A 27,129-nucleotide genomic window follows, 5' to 3' on the forward strand; every position below is an offset into this window, starting at 1 on the left:
ACAGAATAAATTATCATCATACATCAGCGTAGTAATATTAATAACAACAATATTAGAAGGGATTTACTTATAACACACACAACTCTGGAAAAAAACAGAGACCACTTCAAAATTATCTGTCAGATTTTGCTCTTGATATATACAGTCAATGTTAAAATCTACGCACCAATTTTCAAAATCAGCCCCCAAATTGCTGCCACCGGAATGCTCCATTCTAGTTTTTGTAGTGAGTGATCACAGGGTTGTGTTTGTACCAAACATCCAATACCTTAAGGAATTGTTGCCAAAACGTTCAACTTTGATGTTATTGTGGTCTCTTAATTTTTACCAGAGCTGTTTTATTTCTGTCATGACAGATACAGTGAGATACACATGCAGTGCGTTCAGAGCACTAGTACAGTTGTAAAGAGATAGCAGAGTGCATTGGGATTGACAGCGGGGTCAGTCCACAGGATGTTGTATTTACAGTGTGTCTTGTCTCCACGAATCAATGTCCCTGTCACCTAATTGCCCGGCGCCCCCTTGCCTCTGAGAGGGGAGGCCCTCATTTTTCACACGACTGACCCACACACAACCCGTCTGTGACAGATGATCGCTTTGTCTTTTCAAAGTCAGTCTGAAAATCAAACTATAGTAAATGTCAAAATGTTAACATCTTGCATTGGAATTTAGTAGGAAGAGTATGAAACACAGGAACTGGATATATTATGTTCTGCAAATATGATGGAATTTTGTCATTAAATGCTCTAATGCCAAAACAGTTGACTCAAAATTGTCAGCATGGTAAATGCGGGTATCACATTTGCCTCACAATCAAAAGCTTCTAGGTTTGATTCTCGGGTCTTTCAATGAGGCGTTTGCTTGCCTGGGATATTCCAGTTTTCTTTCCAAATACGTGCATGTTAAGGTTAAGTTAAAACTGAATGGAAGTGTGATCATGTCCAACTGTGCCCTGCGATTGGCAAGGGTGTGGTCCACCTCTTGTCCCAAAGTCAGGCACTCGCTCACCTTAATACGAACAAACACTAAAGAAAACTGATGGCTTGATGAATTGGATGTAACTACTCTGCACAACATTGAAAAAGGCTCAAATTCAAATTGTGGCTTGTTCTCCGGTGCTTGCATGTCGCATTCCCCCGGAACTCTATTTTCCTCCCACACTCCAAAAAAACATGCGCGTTTGGTTCACTGATGACTCTAAAATATGCATAGGTTGTGAATGTGAAATTGTCTGTGTGTGCTTGTGACGAACTGTCAAACAATCCAAGGTGTGATCATTTGTATTATTTACAATGTGTTTTTTCTTTTTTTTTTGGTACTAAATTCTCTAAAGAACAGATGTGAGTGAGTGTGAGTGTGCTTCTCAGGTGTCAAGAGTGTGCCTGGGGGCTCGATGACTACCCTCAGCCGCCCTGGCTTTACCTTTCTTCACACCACTTGGGGGGATAAACTTCTTTTTGTTCTTTTTGCGTTTCTTATCTGGGCACCACACCGTCTCACAATACTCTTCCACTCGCTGGGCGTCCCTGTAATCTATCAGCTGGAGGAACTCTTTGTACCACTGCCTGGAGTGTGGGCCCGGCAGGGAAGCTGGGACCAGAGTCCTGGGTCTGAAACTGGGGCTCGCCACGGGGTTTACATGTGACTGGCAGGGGGCTCCACTTTTGTCGTTAGGCCTGATGGCGGACGCCAACGCTTTCCCGCTGAGCACGTGCAGAGTGACGCGCAGCAACGTGTGCACGTAGCCGTGTTCAACCGTCTGGCACACATACACACCCGCATCGGAGCTGGTGACGCTCAGAAGGAGAAGTCCGTGCGAGGACCAGATCACGCGCTCGTCCTCGTGAACCTGCCAGTAAAAATCAATGGGACTTCTTAAATTTATGGAATAATATAACGTTTAACACAGAAACTTAATGAAACATACATTCAGTTGTGTTTGGTGTTGCACTAACAGCTACTCCCCAAATATTCTGTTTGTTTGTTTATTTGATTAGTTTTCTAGGGTAAATTATCAAAATACAATGTCTAGACTACTGGCTAACGTTTTTGCATCAAAAGAACATGTACAAATTATGGGCCATCAAGAAAACTTAATTAATTAATCTTTAGATCGGTCTCCTCACTCACCAGTCTATCCTCGGACATGCTCCCCCATACCTCAAAGAACTCCTTGCCTCAAAACCTGCCACCTGCCAACTCACACCTTCTCCACGTCCCGAAAACCAAGTTGCGCATCATGGGCGACCGGGCCTTCTGCCATGCAGCCCCCACACTGTGGAACTCCCTCCCCGACCACCTAAGAGCACCCCAATCCACTGACTCTTTCAAAACGGGACTTAAAACTCACCTCTTTACCCTAGCATTTCCGTAATCCTGTTTTTCACATCCTGGTTGTCGTCCAGTTGTTTTATACTTGTTTTTGCTTTGTTTTCTTGTTTTTACTTGCCATGTAGCACTTTGAGATTCCTTCGAATGTAAAGTGCGTTATGAATATAATTTATTATTATTATTATTATTATTATTATTATTATTAATTTGCCAATCCTTCAATCATCATGTTAACCATATCTAAGTATCCATTTTTTAAATCACAATTGATCCTTTTTTGGTCAAATGACATGCAAATGTTTGTTTGCTAGTTTTGCCATTTCAGAAAAAGCTTCTTCCTCAAAAATGTGTGACTTGAAGATGACAATTGTCAACAATAGCATTTCTTTCCACAGTACAATTCTCTGCGCCTCATGGTGTCCGAAACTGACCTGTTTTTTGTCGTCTCCATTTTGTAGGAACCAGAGCACCTTGGCATGAAGTGATCGAGGGACGCAGCTGAGCAACGTGCTGTTACCCTCCACACCAAACACCGTCTTTTCCTCGGATTTATGCCATTGTTCATCTGGATGGACACACGGGATTAAGATCTCATTTAAGCATTGTTCATATTTTTGGAGCATTTCTTTGACATACAAAGCAACTGAAGCCAGTTCTTTTCCACTCACCATCAATTTGCAGGCCATTGCACAGCTGGACGGCGTTGCCGTGGCGAATATCCTGTCGCCTGAATCGTCTGCTGAAAATGAGCAGCAAAAAATAAAATAGATGGAGGGGAATTTTTGTATGTGCGATAGAAGCATTGGACAACAAAAACAGGCCATGAGTAGTAATATAGTACAAGTATGAAGTATGTATTTCATACATACATTTAAACAAAGGAGTTTTTTGTTTTTGTATTTTTATATTTTTGTTAAAGCATGTATGTACTTTTGCACCTCTGCCCTGTGCTTACCTTTTAGTGTAGACTCCAGTTGGGTAGTAGCTGGAGCAGGCAAAACCATCCCAAGCGCAGTAGGGGTCTCGAGCTAGACAACAGTCGGCGCATTCAGAGCCGTAGAGGGCGCACTGGTGCAATTTAACCTGGGCCACGCCCACGTCCGAGCCCACGTACAACTGTTGCTGTGAACCCCCAAAATCATAAACAGGAAGTTCAATATGCTCAACAATTCTACTCCCAGCTTTGATGACAGAACACAGCCATGCAAAGTGATGCAACATTATCATCTTGTGGTTAAAAAGCAGAATTGCAGGAATGATAAATTTTAGTCCAGCCAATATATAAACAGGGAACATCGGATGTATTATGCTTGCACAAAGTACACATAGATATTCCGTCTTACCCGTTTTGCTGATATAATAAGCTCTTTTATTGGAGCTGGAACCTGGGAGGAAAAAAAGACAGACGTCTGTGTCAAAACAATAGTAGCATAGGGACGTGCATAAGATGCAGTAAAGACAAATATGCTTTTATATTTTCAGGGCCATTAACTAAATTCAGTGGGTTAATTTTATTTTGGTTATTGGTAGTTTAGTAGATACAGTCAATTTCCAATTCAGTGATTGTAGATGTGAATGGCAGTGTAAATGTTTCTTTTCTTGTAATTGAATTAATTGCCTAAAATTCTGAAAACTAAAAGAAGAAATTTTATTGTTGCAAGGTTCACACCTCAAACACTTGCAGCTCCTCCAGCAGCACTTCTTCCATTGTGTCAGCGTCTTTGTTGTAGATTGTGATCACTTTGAGCACCAGCGCATCATCTAAAGTAAAGAGACAGAAGTAGACTGTTTAGGTTCTGTCATGCCATATTTTGACAAATCAGTCCATCCATAGTACCGTTTCATACTGAATTGTTTTTTATCATACCATATTGTACGGTATCATACCAATATATAAAACCATACAGTACATATGGTTTAATACCAGAGATGGGACCAAGTCACTCATGTGCAAGTCTCAAGTAAGTCTCAAGTCTTAACCTTCAAGTCTCAATTAAGTCCCAAGTCATTTTTTTTCTTAGGCAAATCAAGTCAAGTCCTTAAATAGGTCAAGTCAAGTCCAAGTCAAGTCCTTAAATAGGTCAAGTCAAGTCCAAGTCAAGTCCTTAAATAGGTCAAGTCAAGTCCAAGTCAAGTCACCTTATTATTGCAATTTTACCCACAGAATCTGATCTTAGTAGTGAAAAGACAAGATATCAGTAACTTTAAGTAACCATCATTGTCCAATGTGTCTAACCTGTTCAGAAAATATGACCATAATTTGGATTTGCACTGTAATTACTGATATTCAATAAAATACACCATGGAATCAAACAAAAAAGAAATTACCTCATACAATGATTTATTGACAGCTCAATCTAAACAAATAAACGTCTGCCGACAGTGTCTGACACATTTGAGTTGCAAATAGGAAAAAATAATCAGAAAAAAATCTGAAAGAAGAAATATTTTTGTTGCATATCTCGCACTGTGCTGTCCGTCTTTTGCCGTCATAAAAGTAATTGCGATAGCCGAAGGTGATGACTCGCAGTACCGCTCCCGCTGGCATTTTTGCGAATGTCTGATATAAAGGGGCGTGATTCTCCAATAAACACGTTCGCACGACTGATTGATTGACAGGGTAGTGATCCAATCATGACAACGCCATTCTCAGCCTGCGCTCCTACCGTGTTATCGATATTAATTTTTTTAAATGTATTATTCATTTTATATTCAAACTGAAAACATAAACTAAATAACACTGAAGTCATTCAAATCATTGTGTCTCAAGTCAAGTCAAGTCAAGTCAAGTCCTGAGTCTTTAACTTCCAAGTCCAAGTCGAGTCTCAAGTGTTTTCATTTTTTGTCAAGTCAAGTCACAAGTCATCAAAACAGCGACTCGAGTCGACTCGAGTCCAAGTCACAGTGACTCGAGTCCCCATCTCTGTTTAATACTTACTAAATTTTATTGTATATCATACCACTCATAACTTGTTGGGTACTGTGTCACATTTCATTATACAAAACATTATTGAAGCTGTCCTTGCAAGGTTAACTAATGAGCTAGTAAAGAACAAGCTCTACCTGTCCCAATGTAGAGAACATGATAGTGTCCATCCTGGGCTTGAACTCTGTCCACCGCAATCTGAGTCAACTTTCTCGGGCTCGGCTCTGTTTGCAGGAAAACTGGCCTGCGATGTTGTGGAAGAACTGGACGATACATCATGGGGTGACCGCGCACAAAGCGCAAAACCTCATCTGGGAACTCCTTGGAGCTTGAAAAGCCGCCGCCGTTGACTTTGCTGGCGCACTACCAACAAGATGACAGATTTAAAGCGGTGGAAGTAGAGAAGGTAATTAATTGCATTGGCACGGTTTTGCTGTGTGGATGACAGAAAGCTGGTATGGTGTGGTCTGACTGCAATTGAGGTTGCTAACATTCAGGATGGTGTTTCATATGCTCACTGTGTTGTTATCAGTCGAAGATAAAAAGTCAGTGCATAATTGTGGCTCTTTTAGAATCAATTCAACAGGCCTCTGGGACATATTTTTGTCACCACAATATATAACAGTTCTCAGTATGCATTTCTGACTTGCTTTCACCAAAATACCCCAAGGATCAAGAATTGTAGCGTGCTATTCACTTGTTCTTTAATCTTTCGGAAATCAAATTGTTTTGAGTGTGCAGCCCTGTCCATTTGAGAGTGGCTTTTGTTACCATGGTAACAAGCACTGGAGTCAAGAGGGTATTTATTTGTCCAAGCTAAAAAAGTGAGCGCAAACTGCAAAATGCACATGATTCTGGGATTAGCATGGATTGCATTTTCCTTTGTGAATGTAGCACTTCATCTACTACGGGTCATCTTATTCCAGCGATTAGAACAATGGGTGGAAGACTCGATTGCTCTAAGTTGGTTCAAGTCCTATCTTTAGGACAGGTTATACTTTGCTGCAATTGGTTAGTGAGTCTCAAATAAAATGCGTATGACTTGTGGGGTCCCTCAAGGGTCAATCTTGTGACACCTATTGTTCAATCTGCACATTCTTCCATTAGCTATCATGTCCTTCCACAACTGCCTGGGTGACACAGATCTACGTTTCACTGTCTGAAAAAAGTCAATTAAGAAACAGGACGTACAGATCCAGGCCGTGGATAGGGCACTCTATCCTCAGAAGGTGTCCAGTGATGCTCAGGTCTCTCTCTGAAGGCAAAGGGGCCATTAAACGCTGCTCGGATGTCGTCCATGTGATAGACACACACTGCATAGCCTTTAAACACCGCACTGAAAAAGAAGACTTTAAGTGATCAGTTTGCCTTCATGCCATGAAACACAAATGTTGTCTTCCTCACCTTGTTGTGCTAAAAAGGCCAAAGATTTCTGGGTTTTTCCCATCTTTGTTCTTCAACACATAGACGTCCTCTAAAAAAAAAACACAGAATTTATTTTGGAAGTACTGTAGATACAGGATGAAAGAGGTAAACCGCATGTCCTCACCGAGTAAATCAAAGTGAGTGTCAATGCCATCAGGTCCAGCCACAGAGCAAATGAGTCGAGTTTTCAGAAAAGAGCTCCATCTGTTCACCAGCATCCTTTGTCCTCCTTGATCATTCTGAGACGCAATAGGACACTAAATGATGGCTGAATGCGCTCTCAGCACTTTTGGCTTCATGATGGATTTTGTGCACAAAAAGCCATAACAATATATCAAAGCCTTACCGCACAGACTCGTCCGACGCGTGTGTAGACCGCTTTGTTGACACCCTCTGCACCCACCTCACGTTCAGTGAAGAAGAAGTAAACTTTGTCATCATCTTTGTCGTCGTTATCAGGAATAACCGCTGAGCCGACAAATCTCGGTTCTGCAGAGAGACAAATGTGAAAGTTTCTACTGAAGTGACAGTAAGTCAGCCTCAGTTGCCACCCTGAAGATGTCGATGGATGGATGGATGGATGGATGGATGGATGGATGGATGGATGGATGGATGGATGGATGGATGGATGGATGGATGGATGGATGGATGGATGGATGGATGGATGGATGGATGGATGGATGGATGGATGGATGGATGGATGGATGGATGGATGGATGGATGGATGGATGGATGGATGGATGGATGGATGGATGGATGGAATTCAACTGACCGTTGAGCTGCTGCCTGTCATCCCTCTCAGTGCGTGTGTAAGTGCGGTTGTTGAGTCGACACACGGCAGCATCGTTCTCCCAGTAGTCCGTGTAGAGGCCGACGTACAATTCTCCACCTGAAACAAAGAAAGAAGCACCAGCACAGCTTGGCATGAATACATGATGTAACAAGACCACAAGATGGCAGCATTGAGACGTTTAAAAACAAGAGACTGCATTTTTAAAGCTTTCCGATATGGAGTATGACATTAGAGTTTTTACCTCTTGTTCTTATTTACCTGAGAGTGTAGAGGTGCAGGGACTATTGTGGTTAAATGGACATCGTCCTTTACCGCTTGTAATGCTCTCCTCTTGCAGAGTAAACAGCCTGTCCTGTCAGCACAAATCAGCATGAGCATTATTATGCATAAAAAAGACAAGCATTCAAACAAAGCAAGATGTGTGAACTGTGGGTCGAAAATGATGGATGAGAGGGAGGGAGGGAGGGAGAGAGGGAGGGAGGGAGGGAGGGAGAGGGAAGTGATGGATGAGCCAAAATAAAAGGCCTGTTGCTCTTACAGGTATATATGAGTTAAACGCTCATGCATGACTGATCTCGGACAACCAGGTGGCACACACACACGCACGCACGCACGCACGCACGCACGCACGCACGCACGCACGCACGCACACACACACACACACACACACACACACACACACACACACACACCACACACACGCATACAACCATTGATCCCTGCCTTTTTACGACCGACACGGGTGGTACAGAACTGTCATTGATTTATGTGGAAGGTCCTGGAGGCCTGCTGTGCTGTGAATACGGCCCCTCCGATGACTGTAACAAAGGCCAGCTTCAGGGTCACCAATCACCACACAAACAAGCAACTCACACTCACACCTTTAATCCATTTATCATTTGTGTTTGTTAGAAATTTGGAGGGAAAGGGATTCCCCAGGAAGCCTGAGTCGCAACTTACCCGCGATGAACATACTTTCGCATCAGCACAATTGCAATGCGAAGCTAAACAAGTCTTCACTTCAGATTGTCCACGGGATGGTGTGGTAGCTCGACAGTGCCTTGATGGTTGTGAGTGTGCGCACATTATAAAGATAGTCGGAAGAGAGAGAACGAGGGGGAAATGTTTCCTCATTAAAATAGTCTGACATGACAACCAGGACAAGGGCTTCAGATTGGCGGGGCTGTTTTCAAACGCCTCGTTGTTGTCGCATGGGAAAGCCTTGCGCTGACCCAATGGAATATGTTCCACTTTAAGCAGATTTTTTTTTCTTCATGGCTCAACCATATAATTAAAAGTATGGTTGACAGAAACATCAATTTTCCAGGTCGTAATTATGGTGTTTGATTGACACTTGAGCGAGATGTAGCTTCAACATATTCAGTAGACATGCCGACAGTGTTTGAGTGGAGAAAATGGCTTGATTTTTCACGATCTTGAAGCCTCATTTGATTGACTAGCTCAGGGTTGTTAATAACATTCTTCGCCATGGTGTGTCAAATGTCCGCATTCTTCAATCATTAGGAGTCTTGCGAGGGGGGCTGCCTTGACGTGTTGTGCTGACCAGATGAACCGGTTCCTTCTTCCAATGTTTGCGGTCTTGCAGCTCTAGTCTGCATTTTTCATGGCAAATGGAGGCAAATTTCCAAATTTCATTTCAAGTTTACTGCATTTATGATCTCTTCGGAAGGACTTTATGTAATTATGCTATAGTGGTTAATGAATCTGCTACACAGTGTTGGCTTGAAATTTCTTAAGAAAATCTACATATAAATTTGATCATACGGATAACAAATCAAATCGAAAGTCGACGATATAAAAATAGACTGCAGGAAAACGGAGACTGGGGAGTGTGGAGTATAACCATGTAAAATCTAGATATGGAAGTCGTGGATAAAGCACACTAAGAAAATGCAACTGCAGCTACTCTCAGTGGAGAATGAGGAGCCCAATACTCCAATGACTCACCTTCCCTGAGTTTCCCACGTGTACCAAGGCGCATATGGGGTTGAATGATGCCGTCCCACAGACCAAGAGATGGGTCTGGTTGTACTGCTGCAAAACCTTGATGTAGTTTGCGCATTCCAGCTGTTGGAAGAATTAGGATAAATAAATCACTAGAGCGATGACAAGGCATCAGGGGGGAAATGTGTTGTGGAAAAATGCCAGACGTTTACTGCATTATCAATAATGTCACTGGGGCAGGTGAGACAAAGGTCATTGTGCTGTAGGAGAGCACCACACAACCTACTCAATGTGAAGTGATTTACGAAAACTGTACTGTAATATACAGTTGACATACTTTTTCCCGGCCCTTCATCAAGCATTCTTCTATTTGGGGTTCAGTACTGGCCCACTGGATCTGGGATAGAGTAGAGGGAATAAATAACAGTAAAATTACTGGGATTGTTGAAAATATAACTCGAATTACATGGCTGTCTACAGCTCCATTTATGTCTAAATATGCACATCGAAGAAGATCACACGAGCTGGTAATGGATTTAAGAGTTCATTAGTCTTGGACCAGGATACCTCTCTGTGGTGCGTGTTAACCTGGTCCAGGCTGAGGGAGAAAAGAGCATTCTTGGCCCCGATATAAAGCCTCTCATGGCCTTCGTCCAGCAGCATGGCCTGGGGCTGAAGAGGCACTCCATTGCCCTGGAACACCCAAGTCCTGTTCAGCTGCCAAAGTTCTGTTGCCATAACATCAACACGAGACATTGAAGATTAACAAAAATGATTATGACAATACCGCGGCGGCGGTTTGTATTGTATTTCAAACAGTGCAGAGGTTACCATGCCTAGGTTTGACTGGGTTTATTAAGTTTAAGCCTTAGTGGCCTTGTTCTGTCCATGTTCATTGACTGCAATGCTACAGTCTGTTGCAATAAGTGTGATTTAAAATACAAGCCTTAGAATAAATGAAGACTGTGGTTGACCTTTTAGAAATAGAGATGTCATAACTTGTCGAATATTTTTATTCATTTAAGTATCACTTTGAAGGCCACCAACCAAAAAGGTTTAAATGTCTGACCCTGCATTATTCTAACAATGAATAATGGCCAAGGCTAGTGTGCCAGAAGAGATAAATACTGGACTGATGCCTATAGCAGAAGAGCACAGACCACCAATCACACTCACATATATACAGTTTGAGCTGAACCAATGCTGCTTGCATCCAAGTTAGGACCAGTCCAAGTCAGATTTTTGCCATCAATACCAGGAAAATGTGCAGAATGTGGAATGTGTTGGTATTTGCACTGCCGGCCAAAACATTATAGGAAAAGTTTACCATTTAAACTGTGTAAGTTATTCTCACAGTAAAATATGAATTGAAAACATGTCTGGAAGATGTGAATATTTACATATAATATTTGCAAGTCAATTTACAGTGTGCACCCCTAAAATTTCAAGTTAGGGCCTATGTGCTTCTAATAAAAAAATAATAATAATCTGGAAATCCAATCACATGCCTGAGTTGTCTGACAGATTTATTTGTTTATTTCAACAATCAAATTTTGAGTTTGCACGACCTCGAAGGTCAGTAAATTGACGTAAGATGACGTCAGCGATTTAACGGCATTGATTGGACGCTCAATTCTAACTGCCATCACCTGTTAGGTAGGCGCACCGATCTTAAACTGGTATGAAATCCCAATTGACTCCTTAATCTCACTATATCCTCCTACCGACGAATGGATGTCTTTCCGAGAGAATTACAAATTTGGCAAATCCGACCTGCTGGAATGTTAACTCTAACCCCTCAATCGCTATGAACTCAAGGGAAATAAAGGAGGATGGATTTTGTTCTTTTATGATATTACACTACGGTCGTTTCGGTGAGTAAATGCTTTACTTTACTTTTTAATATTGTTGCTTCTGCTGCAAATTGCTCTATAAAAAAAAAGCCGTGTTGCGTTTATTGTGACTACAATCGATAATAGCTGTACTGCCTGATGCGTCGTCCAGAAGTAACCCGTTTTTGTATGCAAGTCACCACGCGCGCCTTAGTTTATCACTAACGCTGCAGGAAAGCCAAAAATAGCAGTAAACATTTGCAATGTTGTAAGCCATAAATGAGTAAGATCGGCGCTGAAACATATTTTGTTGTGGTTGTGGTTTTATAGGTGTGAATTTGCAGTGGTGCCTTTCCCCCCTAAAGACAGTTCATTAAATAAGACCCGGTAAGTGTAATTTGCTTTACTTACATATTTACTGATGGATTTGATAACATATGTAACATGCAAAATGTCCCATAAATATATTTATACATCTAAAACACAGGTGTCAAACTCAAGGCCCGGGGGGCCAGATATGGCCCGTCACATCATTTTATGTGGCCCGCGAAGACAAATTGTGCATCAAATTCGTGTGTCATTACTAGAATTGTAAATTGTCTTCACTTTTAATCTTTTTTTTAATATTTGATGAGTTTTTACTCGTCTGGTTTGAAAACGAGTTATTTGTCAGTTTATTTTGTAGCTTTTACTGTATATAATATGAGGTGCTCATACATTTATTTGGGTTGACAGTCATAATGGCCCTCCGAAAGAGGCTATGACTACAATGCGGCCCGCGAAAAAAATGTTTGACACCCCTGATCTAAAACATAATCTATATTTCTTTTATAGTTATGCATGTCTGTATCTGTTAAAAACGCACATGCATCACGCCAATAAAATATTCGCTATAAATGCAGATATGAAAGTTTTGTTTGAGTCAAATCTCCACATATGTGCCATGTGTTTGAAATCCAACTTCCCAAAAGAATAGGCAAGAGATATTGCAGAGGGCTATCTTTTAATCTCGTCACTTCCTCTCATGTGGTAAACCTTCCTTTTGCTCTCACGTGTAACATCATGCATCACTCGGCCAGTCATACACCAACAATGCAAGCAAACTACACAGTATGGTATTTGAGTTGCTCTGAGTTTCTCCACAACTAGAACTCTATTTCAGTGTAGATTTGTCTGAAGTTTGGTTTTTTAAATTTGGACTAAAAAAGAGTGCATTCTTATTCACTGATTTTGTAATGTGTGTGCTTTTCGATAGAGCTGCTCATGTGTTCAATATGCGCAAAACCGAATGCATGCAAAACGTGGGTCTGATGATCTGATTGAGCCTGACAGGCCGTTCCGCTAAACATGCTCTCCATGTGCGGCATGAGCATAGGGTGCAAATAAGCAAAAGCACTTCAAGCTTTGAAGGTGAAGCGATTGAAAAAGAGGTAATGCTGAATTCAATATGCTTCCCATGAGTCCCAACAGCCCTGGGTTTCCAAAAAGAGAAGGGAAAAAAAAAAGCTTTCATTGTTCCCATAAAGCCTGAACCAGGTGTTCCTTGTGAAGGGGGACATGGGTGACCCAGTGTGTTAAATTTTGAATAATTCACAATTTAATTTGGGCACTGGCCATGCACCAGGTCTCAATAATTTTTTTTAAATTTTTTTTATCACTCCCGTTCTGGCGTGTGAGTGTATGTTAAGCAGGGTTACACCCAAAAAAGTGTTGAGCTCAGTGGTGCTATGTGAGAAATGACTTCAGAGGAGAAACTCATCATGTGATATCACAAGATGTTGCTCAAAAATATCGCAAGCATTAAGTGCAATATAAAGTGTGGAAAATAGCTTGAGCTAATCATTAATCCTCTTGGATACATAAACTGTATGAGGTGTCAAAACATGCCTTGCGGTATTATGTTGCCTCAAGATTTAAAGTCAGTGTTTTTTTTTTTTAAGACAAAAAAAAACTAAATACATTACTTTAGTGCAGTCATTCTTTATGCTTTTTGACATTATTTGTTGCCGATGTATCATAAAAAATGATATGAAATCACCATATTGATATTTATTCATCCCATCACTAATAAACTTAGTTGATGCCTGTATATTATACCGTATCAAAACAGAAACCAAAAACTTTGCGGTTCAGTAAAACATAAGGCACCTCTTGAACACCAACTCTACTGACATATGTAACTTTAAACTGCCTCACTCACCTGCCGGATATTCCTAATGCATTGAATTCCTCTTCTGACATAGAACAATAATCCTATGTAAGTTTGAACAAGATGACTTTAGAATAGCAAGCACCAAGGTGGTGTACTTACACTAAATGTCTCACTTCTGTGGACCACAACAATGGAGAACCTTGTTCTGAAGTCTTGCTACCTGCTGAGGTTGCATGGGCTAATTGCTGGATTTTCTTTCCTATCGTTTGTATATTTTAGTGAAACTTGATCATGGACATAGATGCAAAGGACATTTATCCCATGTTCATATTCCAACCATAGCACCCCCCCCCCCCCCCCATTTCTTTGAAATAGGAAAATAGGATAATGTATCCACAGAGGAGTAGGTGAAGTCAAGTAGTCCTTTGTTGCGATTAAGATTTAAAAGTTGTAAAAACAAGAAGTATTTGTTTGAGTAGCTCTGGGGTCCGGAATTGCTCGGTGTTTGCCACTGAGGTGATGTGGCAAGTATTCATTCGTGCTCCCTGTAATTATCGAATCAGCACACACGCAGGATCGCACCTCCTGCGGTTGCTTCTGGGTTAGACGGAACTTGGCCAAGGGACTGCATTCCATTCTGACGCTTGAGTGTCAGTCTGGCTCACAAAACAAGGAACTCCTTCTTTTTGGTGTGCAGTCAAAATCTGCTAGCACTTATTTAGATGACAGACGTCGATGGCTATTTAAAGTGATGCCTTAAACGGCACGCACGCCAAAAGCCCTCGCTCGTCCACTTCTCACTTGTCTTGTTTGATAACAGCATGGGGATAATTGCCGCTGACATACACGCACAGGAAGGAAATAGGAAATCAGCATGGAGAAAGGGAAGGAAGCCATGCAGGAATCAGGAATACAGATTATGGAGAAAAACTAGCAAAACAAGAAGGGAGGTGGCAAAACCAGTAAACTAAATAGATTCCCGAAGGAAATGAGGTAGACAGAAGCGCTATGGAAAGAAAATGGATGAGAAGAACAAAATTTCATGGTGAATTCTCAAACTCCTGTTAATTTATTTAAACAAAGTACACCAACACTTTGGATTGGTGCGCGTCAACAAAAGGGATTTTGAAACTAGGCACCAGAATTTTAAAACGTGAAGGATTCTGAGACGATCCAGGTCAACAGACAGGATATCGAAACTGGGAACCAATCAATCGGAAAGCTAGTCGTTGGAAGACAGTAATGCGATTAGGTTTAGGCACTGCCTGTCGTATGAAACCTGATAAAAAGGAAATAAGAAACTGGAAACTCTGGAAAGACACGAAACTGTGTCGTGAGGAAGTAGGTCAGAAAGATGGAATGGAAGAAGGACACAGAGACTGGACCCAAAAAATTAGGGGAAAGCTAGAAAAAGATGCAGTAAATGAAAAATGCTTAGTATTTTTTTGTGGTGTGTTGAACCCATTACTATGATTAGCATGAACACTCTCAAGGTAAAACACAACAGGTGTGCTCCGCAATCACACTGCTCCTTCTCTCCTGTTATTATGTGCAGCTGTAGCCACGTCTTGAACTGATAAAAAGCAATTTGGGGGATTTCTGCATCTCCTTTCCCTGCGCTTCCTTCTCAAACTTCCTGTCATCCAAAGCCAGCGAGGAGTTTCTTTGCCACTAGCTGCAGGCGTAAAAGGAGGTGGCGCAGGGTTTTCCGCAGTTGGCCAAGATCCCACATCAAATGAAAAATAAATATGGGGGGGTGGGGGGCTTCCCTCCCCCCAAGGCGGACACTTTCATCTGATACACAGTGAAAGAAGATGCAGACGAATCCGAACCATTCAATCCAAATAAACATTTGCATTCGTCTGGGGTGTGTATGGAAACATTGAGACGACAATGCGTTTGCCAGTGAGCAACCTACTTTTTCATTTGAAAGTCTCTAAGCAGACGGGGTAGAGGGATTTGAGTCGCACAAACTCGGAGATCAGATACTTTCACTCATTGTGGCAACTTGTGTTGACTGACAGATAAAATCCGTAAACTTTGCATTTGTTTGGCGGTTGCTCACTGACTTAATGTCTACTAGAAGACTGTGACGGACGAGGAAGCAACAAAAGCGAGTACCATGTATCGAGTCTGACAAAACCATTGCGTCCTTCGAATCGTGTTTTTGTCATCGAGCGATAAGTCAATATAGTAATGATCGTGACAGGCCTAATTGCAAGCGACTGCCTTCACCGGTTTGTGAGACCTCAGTACAAACCGGATTGGAGATGTGAAATATGGTGATCAACTCTTTCCTAAGCGCAAATGCAGTCTCTGAAAGCTCACGTAATCGTTGTCTTCACACCCTCGTCCTCTTGTTTTTTTTTTTCATGGGGATAAGGTCAGACAGAATACTGGAGCTTCAACAGCTACCACCCCTCCTCCTTTGACACCTGATTAATGAACGCGCATACACAGTGGGAGGGCAACTGTCCACAGACAAAATGAGGTAGAGAGATGAAAACCAAGGAAGAAGATATCACTTTTCCTTTTCGACCTAGAAAGTGTGATTTATCCAATCAACATCAAACATCCATTTTGCCACAAGGTGAACATGTACCATTCAAGTTAATTTGAGTTCTCACTTCAATTCATCTTATCAAAAAAAAAAAAAAAAAAAATCCCATCCTCTATTTGAAGAATTAGACACCGGTATTCCCCTTCTCGGAGCAAAGTAGATGCCGCTTCATTTTCAAAGCTACAAAATATAGGACTTGTCATTTTGTCTGCAGTAGAAGGTCTGAAATTACAACCCAAAGAGGCAGGGAGGCTTTATTACACTATAATTACTATGTGAGTAATCACTAATGTTGGCCTATTGTCGCCAAGCATAGTTGTTTGCTTTGCTTGATGACACGGCATGCAATATTTAACTTGAAAGATAAACTGTGCTTGAGGTATGAAACCTTGTCAAAATTATTTGTGACAAGCCGGCACATTTCTGTAAGCAGGAGTATGAAAAGAAATCTTGTTTTGGTATGTGATTATTGTCGCAGGACATGGTAAGATGCTGTTGCCATGGTAGCTTGGACATCCATATGTTCTGTGGTCCTTTGGGTGGAGTGTTTACTTTTTTATGTTTTGTTTTCTTCTTTTTGCTCATTTGGTTGCCCGCCCCTGCAGTTTAGTGTATTCCAAGACACAGGGTAAAATAAAAGTACCAATCCTTCAGCAGCATATCTAATTAGGTCATAGAATTGCTGCATTACATTGACCCCAGCCGACCACTTGCTGTCTGCCTTAACCCTGACACATGCACCCAGTGAAATGTTTCACAATTTATGACTGTTTTTCAAAATAAAAAGAAAAAAAGTACTGCACTCTGGAAAACTTCTCATCTAAGGCAGAGGGCTCAAAACTAGAGCAATATGTATTTTTTTTCTCTGTGATTAATTTACACAAAACTGGGAGTGTAATAAGATAAGGCTTTTGAGAAGAGTTGCATGCTGCATCATCAAACATTGGGGTCAGCTTCTGCTCTAAATACAGCTTGGAATCTTAGATGTTTGCTTAGTACACCGTATGATTGAAGTAGAAACTTGGAATGTCGGCAGTTTTGCGGTTATCTCAAATGAATCTCCATCAAACACACTGAGAAAGAAAGAAAGGGTGGAGATAACTGTGAATATGAACATCAAGGCGTGCCATTATTTGCTTGCTTGCAAGGTCACCCAAGACACATACGCAGATTTGCCCTCAGGAATTCGTATGCAGAAGCCAGAAGAAACTCAATGATTCCTATTGATCCAAGCAGGTTAAACTTACAAGGTTTCAGTGCTCATACAGCATTTGATAAATATTCTTAGCACGGAGTGTCTACTCTCAGGCAAAAGTTGAAGTGCAGGTCATATTCTATTCTATTTATAACATTTCTTGTGGGGCAAATAAAAATGGACCACAAGCCGTAATTGGCCCGGGGGCCGTAGTTTGGAGACCCCTACGCCTTAGACTCAATTGCAACTATACAAATTCTTCTAATTGGCTCTAATTGTCTTAAGAGAATTTTCACCTCTCATCCGAGCAAATTCACTTGATGCACAAAAGCCACAATTAAATTTTTTCTTCAATATTACACTCGGCTGCAATAATGGCTTAAACATCTGAAGGCCTAAAGGACTGTGTTGTTTTTATGTATTCTTTGGCAGCTAAATTTATTGAGTCTCTTTGGAATGGATGAAAGAAATGCATTGTTTGTGGGAACTTTTAGTAAACACCCTCCTCTGTTTTAGAGATGGTTTCAAAAAGATGGCCTCCCTTGTGGATTGCTCCAATTCTCAAGTACAAATATTTGCTCTACATTAGTCTTGACAAGTCACTCGCAGAGGTAGAGCCGGATACTTCCTCACAGTTATGATAGCAGATGTTATTGTAGTATTTTCTATACCCTTAGGAAGAACTTTTGAATCCATCTCCGCGCTCTCCCTGAACTCCGTCCAAGCCACCAGCTTGTGAAAAATTCAGTTGTCCCTGTGCGCATGAGTGGGACTTTTCAAGTCGGGGGAAAATATACAGTAGGCATCCACTTACAGACCGCAACATTGAGCAAAGGATCCATAAAAGGAAAAAAAAAAAACCTCAGTCTCTTTGACGCAGTGGAGTTCCACACGACGACTGCAGTACTGACACAAGACTGTACATCTGACTACAATGTATCAAACCAGTTTTTGAATTTAATCTCGTAATTTACAGATGCTAATGTTTTGGCCTGGGACTTTATGCTTTAGTTGGAGGCTTTTCTCATTCCTCAGTATGATCCATTTGCTGCATATCCCTCAAGTCTTTGCCAGAACATGTAAGTCTACAGACAGACACTGCAGATTGGTGGGGTGTCAAGCACTTGAAACTTTTTCCACAGGCTCTTCATTATTTGGGTGGTTTATTCAAAACTATAACTGACACTGTTCATCATTTTTGTTATTAGTCGCAGAGGCTTGTGTGTGCCTGTTTTCCTTTTTGATGTTCATTTTTGGCAAGACATATCAAACGGACTTTCTTCTACAGTACTTGCGTATACATTACGACAATGACCTGAATTTAAAGAATAAGTAGGCGATACGTCACCATGAGAGCTGGGGACTGAACATTTCATCTACAATTCAAAATCCCAACCAGACTTCGCTTCATTCAAGAACACCGGAGATGGCGCCATGTCGGGCATTTCAACAGGTACACCTTTATACACAGTTAAATCCTTTTGTTAACTTAACGTACAGCAACTAATATGTTGTGAGCAAATGCTGTAAATAAAGGTTAAATAAAAATAAATAAACTATTATGTGCATCTTGTGGTGCGTTAATTTGACTCCCATGTGATTTTTACTTAGGATGTTAGTCTCGGTTTATCTTAAGATGATGTAGCTAACAAGAGATTGAGAGTAGCATAAATTATTCTGAGCTGATGAAGACTGTACAGTTTCTGTCGTACTTGGTGGCAAGCACCCTGATTTGTCTTTTTTTTCTTTTTTCCAGGTGAAGCTCAAGATCCCAAGCTGATGAGGACTTGAAGCAATACTTTAATTCTCTTCAGAATCACAGAGAAAGTTCAGGATGGGATACAGCTGTCTTCCATCTCTCTTGGTGAATCCAGTGAGCTGGTTTGTGGAATGTGAGGGATACTATCTGCCAATTCTTTCAAACTTGACAACACGATATCTCTGTGTGCGAGCATCATCGACACCCTCGGAGGATGCACTCCACTCTAAGGACACCATCAGGGGTGTGCTTGTTTGTTCTGGGAAAGCACACTTTTTTTTTTCTTTTCTTTCACAAGAAAAACTGTCAAGTGAACACCAACTCTTCTTTTTGCACTAGAAATTATTGATAAGAGAAAAGTGCTTGAAGTGGAAACTACCAAAGCTGTAAAATAAAACGCAATAATATAATGCAATGTATATGTAACTTTCTGTCTGTTAGAATTGATAATATAAACTTGGTATTGAATATTGTTCAGGAACTGGGATAAAAAAAAAAAATCTGATTAATTTTTTGATGGGCCTCTTCGCCACACGGCATTGGAAAACATGTTCAGTTGTACTTGATATTTTTCTTTTGTTTGGTTTGTATTTATTAACTAGAAGTATTTAATCACATTTTTGAATTAATTACATTTTTAGTGTATTAACTCATGATACGTTCCGACTTATAGGGGAATTTGATTTAAGCTGCTGTATGTCTTGCACCAGAATAATTTTCAATTTGTATTAATTTTATTGCCAAAATTTGCACTAAATAGTATATACATAACACGTCAATAAATGTTTTACAAATATTTCACAGCCTGTCTGAGTACTTCCTCACTCCAGTTCATTGCCTTGAACAATTTGAAATTGGAAAATGAAAATAAAATTATTGGCATAAAAATTATGTGTGCTTTACTTAAATGAGGCTAATTTGTATAAAAGGTGTCAATAGAATATAAACGTCCTCACTTTTTTTAAAGCGACTCCTGCGTTTACATCAAAGCTGACACAAATCATGACGCACAGATGAATAAACATCGTACTAGGTACTTCACAGATGTAACTGCTGACCCCAAAATTTTTACTAAAGTTCCAACCGTGCTATGTGTTTATAAGTTATTGACCGTTGAAATTCCACACCTATATCCAACCATGACTAACAGGCTTATGTGGAATTACCATTCTGTTGCTGTAGAGATCAAAGATATGTGTGAGAAAATGACAGTGTTTACTCTGCAAAGAATCAACTCTTATCATCGTAACCAAATGAAGCAGACAGTTTATAAGGTATATTATAAGGCATTCAGGCATACCTTCCTATTGCTAAGTACCTCCTCCATCGTTGTATCTCATTGTGGAATCTCAAAAACAAACACGAATCTGCTTTTTTGCGGGATAAAAACGGGCACACTACACGATGTCTGCGTGGTGGGGTAGGCAGAAGAAATCTTATGAGGAACACATCACGGTGACAACCTAGGGTTTCATTTTCATTTTCTTCATTTGCTAGTGATTCTCTGTAGCCAAGGGTTTTTTGTCATTACAACGTTTTTGATCAGTAGTGAAGTACGGAGTCACTTTAATGGCCTGGTACTTGAGAAATTGGACATGTGCAATGGGGAAAGTCAGAATGTTCAACTTTGTGAGAGGATCTGATTTTTTTTTTTCTCCCCCATTTGGCTTGCTCGTAAATTACCAGGCATTGTCTGTAGACTTTGATGTAGTCCAAGAATTATTACAGGAATTTCCCACCATTTTCAATGCCCCACTTCCCTCATGAAGTTTTTATGTGTTCTTGGAACGCCGTAAGGTGAAGGTAAAATTCTGACATTTACAGTACTTGAAAGTTTATGCCACACCTGTATCAGTCAAAATATTTTTGTATGTTTGTGTAATAACCATAATTATAATATATAGAATATCCTCAACTGAAAATGTCATTTAAATTTAGAATTCCTCATTCCTGTTCAAAATGGTCAAACATTGGGAGTTCAAACAAAACACACGTCTGTTTTATACACAAGTAGCATTATATTTGTTTGCGTATATCTGCCACTTTGGCAACAAACACAATCACACGCAACAACACACTGCACATTTCTTACCTTTGTGTGAGAGCCGTATTCTGGGGTTAGCGCTGTTGGCTGTGTCAACTCTGCTTGGAACCAAATACAATATCATCAGTACCAAAAAGCTGGTCCTCAAGCAGTCCTCCATCCTCCTAGGAACAAGCTGCACACTCATCTAGAAAGAAAGCCTGCAAGGGAGGCTGAACCCAAGCATCAGTGGAAAAACTGTTCCTTCTGAATCAAATTAATATAAAAGAATCTTGGCATGAACTAAGCAAAACGAGTCTCCTCGAAGGTAACGCTCCATTTATGGATCATCATCACAGCTCACGCTGCTTCCTCACAGTCTCCTTGCTCCGTAAAAGCAGTCTGCAGTCTGCTGGCCGCATCCACCCACAAGCTTGGTGGACAGCGCTGACTATTATTTTCTCACTTGCTCTTCGTAACCAGGGAGAAGAGAGGTCCAGTTGTTGCGTTCATGCTGCAGTGCCCACTACTCTCCATATGTTAGTCCTTCTGTTTGCGTGTCTGGATGTTGAGTCGGATCTGCTCTTCCCTAGTCCAATGGAAGCAAATAAGGGAAAAGCAAAAGCTGAGAATCCCACACAGCTGATCAATAAATATGCATCGCATTAGTCTTTCCCAGCAAGCAGGAAGGTTGGAGTGCGTCTATTCCACTTGAGTCCTCTGGAGTATGTCAATCTCCGGATGGGAGCCTTGCAGAAACGCCTGAGCAGGAGAGGGGAGGAGCAGGGAGCCTCACGCCTGGCGTGCGCTCACTCTGTACAAGGCAGGAAAGTGAAGCTGTGAATCTGCTCAAACAGGAAGGGAGGATCCCAAAACCTCACCTCTTAAGTGAGTCAGTAAAGATGATTGCTAGTGCCGCTACCGATCTGGCCTGGTGCCATTGTATAATGACTGCTTTGCTGTTTAAAGACTTTCAAAACAGCTTCCAACTGTTTGAAGAGCTCCTTGTCAATCGTCACTGTGACTGTCTGTGCTTTGTGGAACTCCACCAGGTTCTCCTCTCCCATCTCCTGATATTTTCACATCCTTTTACACTCCTGCCTTGACTGTATTGTAGCTTTGCACACCTTGTTGTCATCTTTGTCGTGCCTCAAAGACATTGAGTAGCATGCTTGCCATGGAATTTCATTTGGTCTCATGGCAAGGTTCCTGTGCTCGGTGTTTTCTTTTTTTTGGTCTCTTCATCTGAAGACAAAAAAAAGATTTCGCTACTCTATCACTTTGGACACATCTTTTAAGTTGGCACAGTCATTTGGTTTTTGAAAATGTACTTAAAAGAAAAATGTACTCGTAAAAAACGTACTTGGCATTCTTTGAAATTTTACATCAGTAGAGCGTGCGTTTGGCTTACTCTGATTTCAAATTCTAATCCAAATATTAAATGAACAACTAATGTTCTCTTCAAATTGTTACTTAGCAACAAGCCTGTTATTCAACAATGTAAATACATGGAGCTCCTTCCTTTAAATATGATCTTTATCCCATGAAATATCAACAAAATGGCATCCTACACACCGTTGGCAAGGAAAATAAACCTGTGTCCAACATCAGGGGATTGGCCAGGAATTCAGGCATCCACTCCGGAGAGCCACAGTATCCCGCCTAAGACATCTGTTTTCCCTCGACATCTCTTTTCATATCTTTGTGGTGACACCAACATGATGTCATGCTAATCAGTCAAGCATAAGCATCTTAGGGATTAGGAAAGGGGGAAAACACCGTAAACTCTTTCTTTGGATAATGTTGTAGACTGAAACATTTTCCAACTTATGGTCATGGCTCTGGCAAGCGATGTTGAAGCAAGTCATGCAAAACCAAATGTCTTCAGTGAGTTCATTAGTAGTTTGACTGCTTACGACACAGGCGGTACAGTGTATTGGAGTGTTAAGTTACAACAGCAGTATAAATTGAAACACAGTCAGGATCATGAAATTGCAATCGACCGCATTAACTAGCAGCTGGGGCCTAGCCCCTCATACCAATGTGGGGGATCTGGTAGCTTTAACTCCCACGTTGCACCTGTTCCCAAGAGAACAGAAGGACTTTGTGGGCTCGCAACATACACAAACTCGGTTATACCGCTGCCTTGTTGCAATTATAGCCTCTCGTCTGCTGGTCTGAGCGAGACAACTGCTCAATGTCAGGGGAATTTGGCTGACTGACACACTATCACCCGTCTGGAGCTGAGGCATTTTTGTTAAGCGTGTGCATTAACCTTACAACCTGATGAAAGGTGCTCTGTGGGATTTTGTTTTCCCTTTTGCCTAAGCCCCTGGCCCAGATTAATAGCCATTTTAAAAAGGCTAATGTACATAGCCAGTGGGCGCAGTATCCATTTACTCCTTCCTACCAGATCTAATCAGTCGACATTCTACCATAGATGGCAACAGTCAGGTTCCACACATATTGCTTCTTAATCCTCGCTCAGTTTCCACTTCCCTCCCCTCCTCTTGATTTGTGTAGTGCTTGATGCCGCCCATGTAGCACATATCTCCCACAGCAGCTGTAGAATTATTATTTCAATATTATTATAATAATTGTAATAATTATTATAATATTCATCACACCTAATCATTTAAAGATTCAATACAGATTTTAGCAAGGTTAATGAAAGTTGGCACATTTGCTTTTGGGCCCACAAAAATTATGTTGCGAACCGGGTCTGACTTCCCGAGCCTTGACTTAACACCTATGCATTATAACACGAGACTAAGATAGTACATTCAAATACCCAAATATCAATCAAATATTGTAAAACTGTAAACTTATTTATTCGAATAAAATTTGTTCATCATATAGATTTTGAATTAATCGGCCATTTCATTGGTTATCAGTATTATTTCCAGCTGAGTAACGATCAGATAAAAATCATAGTAAACACAATCTGTACTAAAAAAAACAGAACATCTTTTTTTTCCATGAGTTACCATATACAAATGGGTAATTGGACCTCGACAAAACAGTTTGTTACTTGAAAGCCCAAAGGGGTCAAACACTGCTTTTCCATATGTGTACTTGAATCAATAAAATACAAGAATCATTCAATATATATATATATATATTTTTTTTTTTTACCGCACCAAGTCTTTGGAGAGCTTATTGACCCTCAGTAATATACACACTCTAATGCATTTACACCACAAGTATGTAATGCTTCATCATCATTTAAACATTCATGAATTCCAGAGTGACCTTGTCGGAAGCCCCTTCACCTTTTGGGATTTTAGGGGCTTTGGTGAGTGTGAAATGGGGCTTTGATTGAGTGCTGACGTCTGGTGTTTGTTTGGATAGGCTGCGTCCAAATACTCGGGGTGTTCCTTACATGCTGTCCGAACACAGCAAAAATATTTTCATTCATGTTAATGCTGTGTCAATACACAGACGCCTCCAACATAGACTTGCATATACACACTCCCCATGGATGCACCTACAATACTTTTGAGGCAATGCGACACAATTAGTGTGCACAAAAGGGAGGAAAGAAACACTAACCTAGACTGAAAATAGAACATATGAGTGTTTTATGCCTACACGACTTCCAAAAGCCACAAAAAAATGAATCAGGTCTCTGGTGTCTGCACTTGAGAGCTACTAGATACTTCAAGCATTTACACAGGTGGCCATCATATGGGCTGAGAGCTTTGTCCATGACTAGAAACACAACCAGAGTTTTAAAGCAGCATGGAGTAATAGTAGCTTTGAAATAACAGCTTGGAAGTCTATAGCCCCTTTGTCGCTACTGCGACCCTGATGAAGCTACTTTTATGATCTACAATGTATGCGCAGATTGGGATTTTTATATATTCGCTCTCGCTTTGGTGCTAGCGTTATGGTTGAGAATTTTGCAGTGCTGCTCTTTTGCTTCCAAACATATATATATATATATATATATATATATATATATATATACATGCACACACACACACTCGTAAGAATAAAACAGACTTCCATGGTGCAGCACCTTTTTTTTTTTCAGCATTTGAAGGGACTGTCAATGTCAAAAACACATGTGGTTAACCTACTTACTGCATATGTGCAGCTTAAATTCTCTTAAAGACCTCATGCAGTTTTTCCCCTGTCAGTAGAAGTTAAAATTGTGGTGTGAGACAGTATAAATTGGCACATTTGACAGGTTGAACCAATTCACAGTGACCATGTACTGTATGAATGCTGACTTGTTTTTGAACATACAGATTGTGTGGAGGGAATTACTACATATAGCAGTGCTGCACAACCAGATAGACTTGCAGGAAGCAAGTGCAAGAGCATATAATTGTCATTATAAGACGCTGGCAACATGTAGATGAACAAAGCTATATTTATAAGTAATGAAGAAAAATTCCCACAGCCCCCTTGATGGGAATCACATATGCAGTACTCCATTACACGTCATTTATATCTCCAGTGGATGGAGTTGAACGGTAAATACATTCTAAATTTACCAGCTAAAAACGTTGCTACCATTTCCATGGCAAAATGAAAACTACTGCATTGTGTTTTCTGACATGCTTTCTATATGAATCAGTAATGGGATATCCAGCCGGAGCCGCTCGGGTGATACATACGTGGAAGTCACCATCTGGCCTCCCGTGAATCCTCATCCATCATCATGGCAACGGTCTCATATTCTATAGGTGTGATTGTGTGCATGCATGACTGCTGTATGCTTAGAAGCTTTCTTTATCCTCCTTTGGCACCGCTGTAGATATTTCCTGTTGTTTTTGACATGGAGGGTAGAAATGCATAGTATATGTAAATGTACTGCAGAGCAAACAAGTAGTTCATTCAGTCAGCATAAGCATCAAGCTTACAAGTTGTTCAACCAACACTTTCTAGGTAGAAAATGCTGGAGAAGTCAAACAAATCTTGGAGTTTATAAGTCGGGTATAAGATAGGGTCTGGGCGCAGTAGAGTACAATATCAACAAAATAGCTTATTTGGGTATCAATTACAATAAGCTTATCTGACAGTGAGAAATGTTGAAGTATATTTAAATATTTGCCTGAGCTTTGCATGATTTTGTTCAAATTTTGGACACACTTAAATACAATTTTAAAAATTAAACTTTGGATGGTAAGTATAGAAATGGGTTCGAATTAAGCTGCAAAAGTATTAGTCTTTTTGCAGATGGTAAAACTATATGCCTGTAAGTATTCTTTTTTTATGTTAAAAGTTTTTACAAAAAAGTCAGGTTGCTTGTAAGTCAAAGAACCAGTCAAAGTAACAATTTTGCCAGGCTACTTAAAATTGCAATTGAATGTTTTTTTTTATTATCATTAACCTGTTAGGCTCTTTAAACTTTTTTTTTTCCACAGATTTTGTTTTCATTTTCCCCCTTTAATTTTCCTCTTGAGTTCATCATACGCCGACAAGTGCAGACTAAACATCTGCCCGCAGCATGTACTTAGTACGGCCTGTTTTCCTCTCGCTCACTGCTCGAGTGATTGATGCCCACACCAAAATGACCGACATTTCATACAACATCAAAGCACACGGACATTAGCGAATTGTCAGAATACAAAACCTTGAAAGGAATGTGAAATATTTTCCAACCAAACAGTGAATGATTTTGGAGACTTGCTGACATTTGCCTTCTCGACGTGCATAGAGCTTGAACAAAATCCTGCCGCAACAGTCAGGTCAGTCACGTGACATTTTATGCCACGCACTATTTCATAACACATTTTTTCAATACATCAAATGATTTAAGTCCCAACTGTTGCAATCATTAAACCTTTTACTACAATGTTTTAATGAAGATTTTAATCAGCAAACACATGCGAAGAGAAGTTAATCAATGAAATAAAGTAAATGCGTAAATTTGCCTTGTTAAGTAAATGCCTGGCCAGATTTTTCTGACATCTCACTTGCAGCTGCATATGATGTTGATTCGAACCATTTTTGAGGTATTTTGGTTGAATTCAAAATTGAATCTCGTAAATGTGGTGTTTTTTCGCAATTCCGTCAGTATGACTCAGATTAAACAACAACCAAAGCATGAAGTCCTTCTATAAGGACCATTTGTCCCCTGAACCTTTTATCTTTTGTTAATTTGAAAAACATCCACTTTAAAAAAAAAAAAAAAAAACATCTGTTTTTCTGTAGGAA

At 40.4% G+C, this 27,129-nt stretch overlaps 2 protein-coding genes across 7 annotated transcripts in view; one reads left to right on the forward strand and one right to left on the reverse strand.

Annotated features, from left to right (window-relative positions):
• Positions 1-229: 229 nt before the first annotated feature.
• sema3e (sema domain, immunoglobulin domain (Ig), short basic domain, secreted, (semaphorin) 3E) lies at positions 230-21,768 on the reverse strand. Of its 4 annotated transcripts, none has more exons than XM_088379083.1 (17): positions 21,031-21,768; positions 10,008-10,168; positions 9,778-9,837; positions 9,444-9,563; positions 7,734-7,827; positions 7,455-7,571; positions 7,029-7,171; positions 6,807-6,921; positions 6,662-6,731; positions 6,449-6,593; positions 5,395-5,620; positions 4,001-4,092; positions 3,675-3,716; positions 3,287-3,453; positions 3,000-3,067; positions 2,763-2,896; positions 230-1,849 (listed from the first exon to the last, which is right to left on the reverse strand). In XM_088379083.1, exons 1-17 carry the CDS (start codon positions 21,167-21,169, stop codon positions 1,364-1,366), a joined length of 2,379 nt encoding a protein of 792 aa, XP_088235209.1. In that variant the 5' UTR covers positions 21,170-21,768; the 3' UTR covers positions 230-1,363. The 4 variants fall into 4 exon arrangements, with proteins under 4 accessions (XP_088235209.1, XP_088235208.1, XP_088235207.1 ...); XM_088379082.1 differs by having other exon boundaries at positions 3,000-3,070; XM_088379081.1 differs by having other exon boundaries at positions 6,662-6,921.
• Positions 11,070-27,129, forward strand: part of grm3 (glutamate receptor, metabotropic 3) — a 162,256-nt gene continuing 146,196 nt past the window's right edge. For 2 of the 3 annotated variants that reach the window (XM_088379075.1, XM_088379076.1), the window contains exons 1-2: positions 11,070-11,314; positions 11,603-11,659. The gene's annotated coding sequence lies outside the window, so the exon portion shown is untranslated. The remainder of the gene's footprint in view (positions 11,315-11,602; positions 11,660-27,129) is intronic. The other variant, XM_088379077.1, reaches the window with a different exon arrangement.

Source organism: Syngnathus floridae, chromosome 6, assembly GCF_059516105.1.
Source record: "Syngnathus floridae isolate MCC-2025c chromosome 6, RoL_Sflo_1.0, whole genome shotgun sequence".
NCBI lineage: Eukaryota > Metazoa > Chordata > Actinopteri > Syngnathiformes > Syngnathidae > Syngnathus > Syngnathus floridae.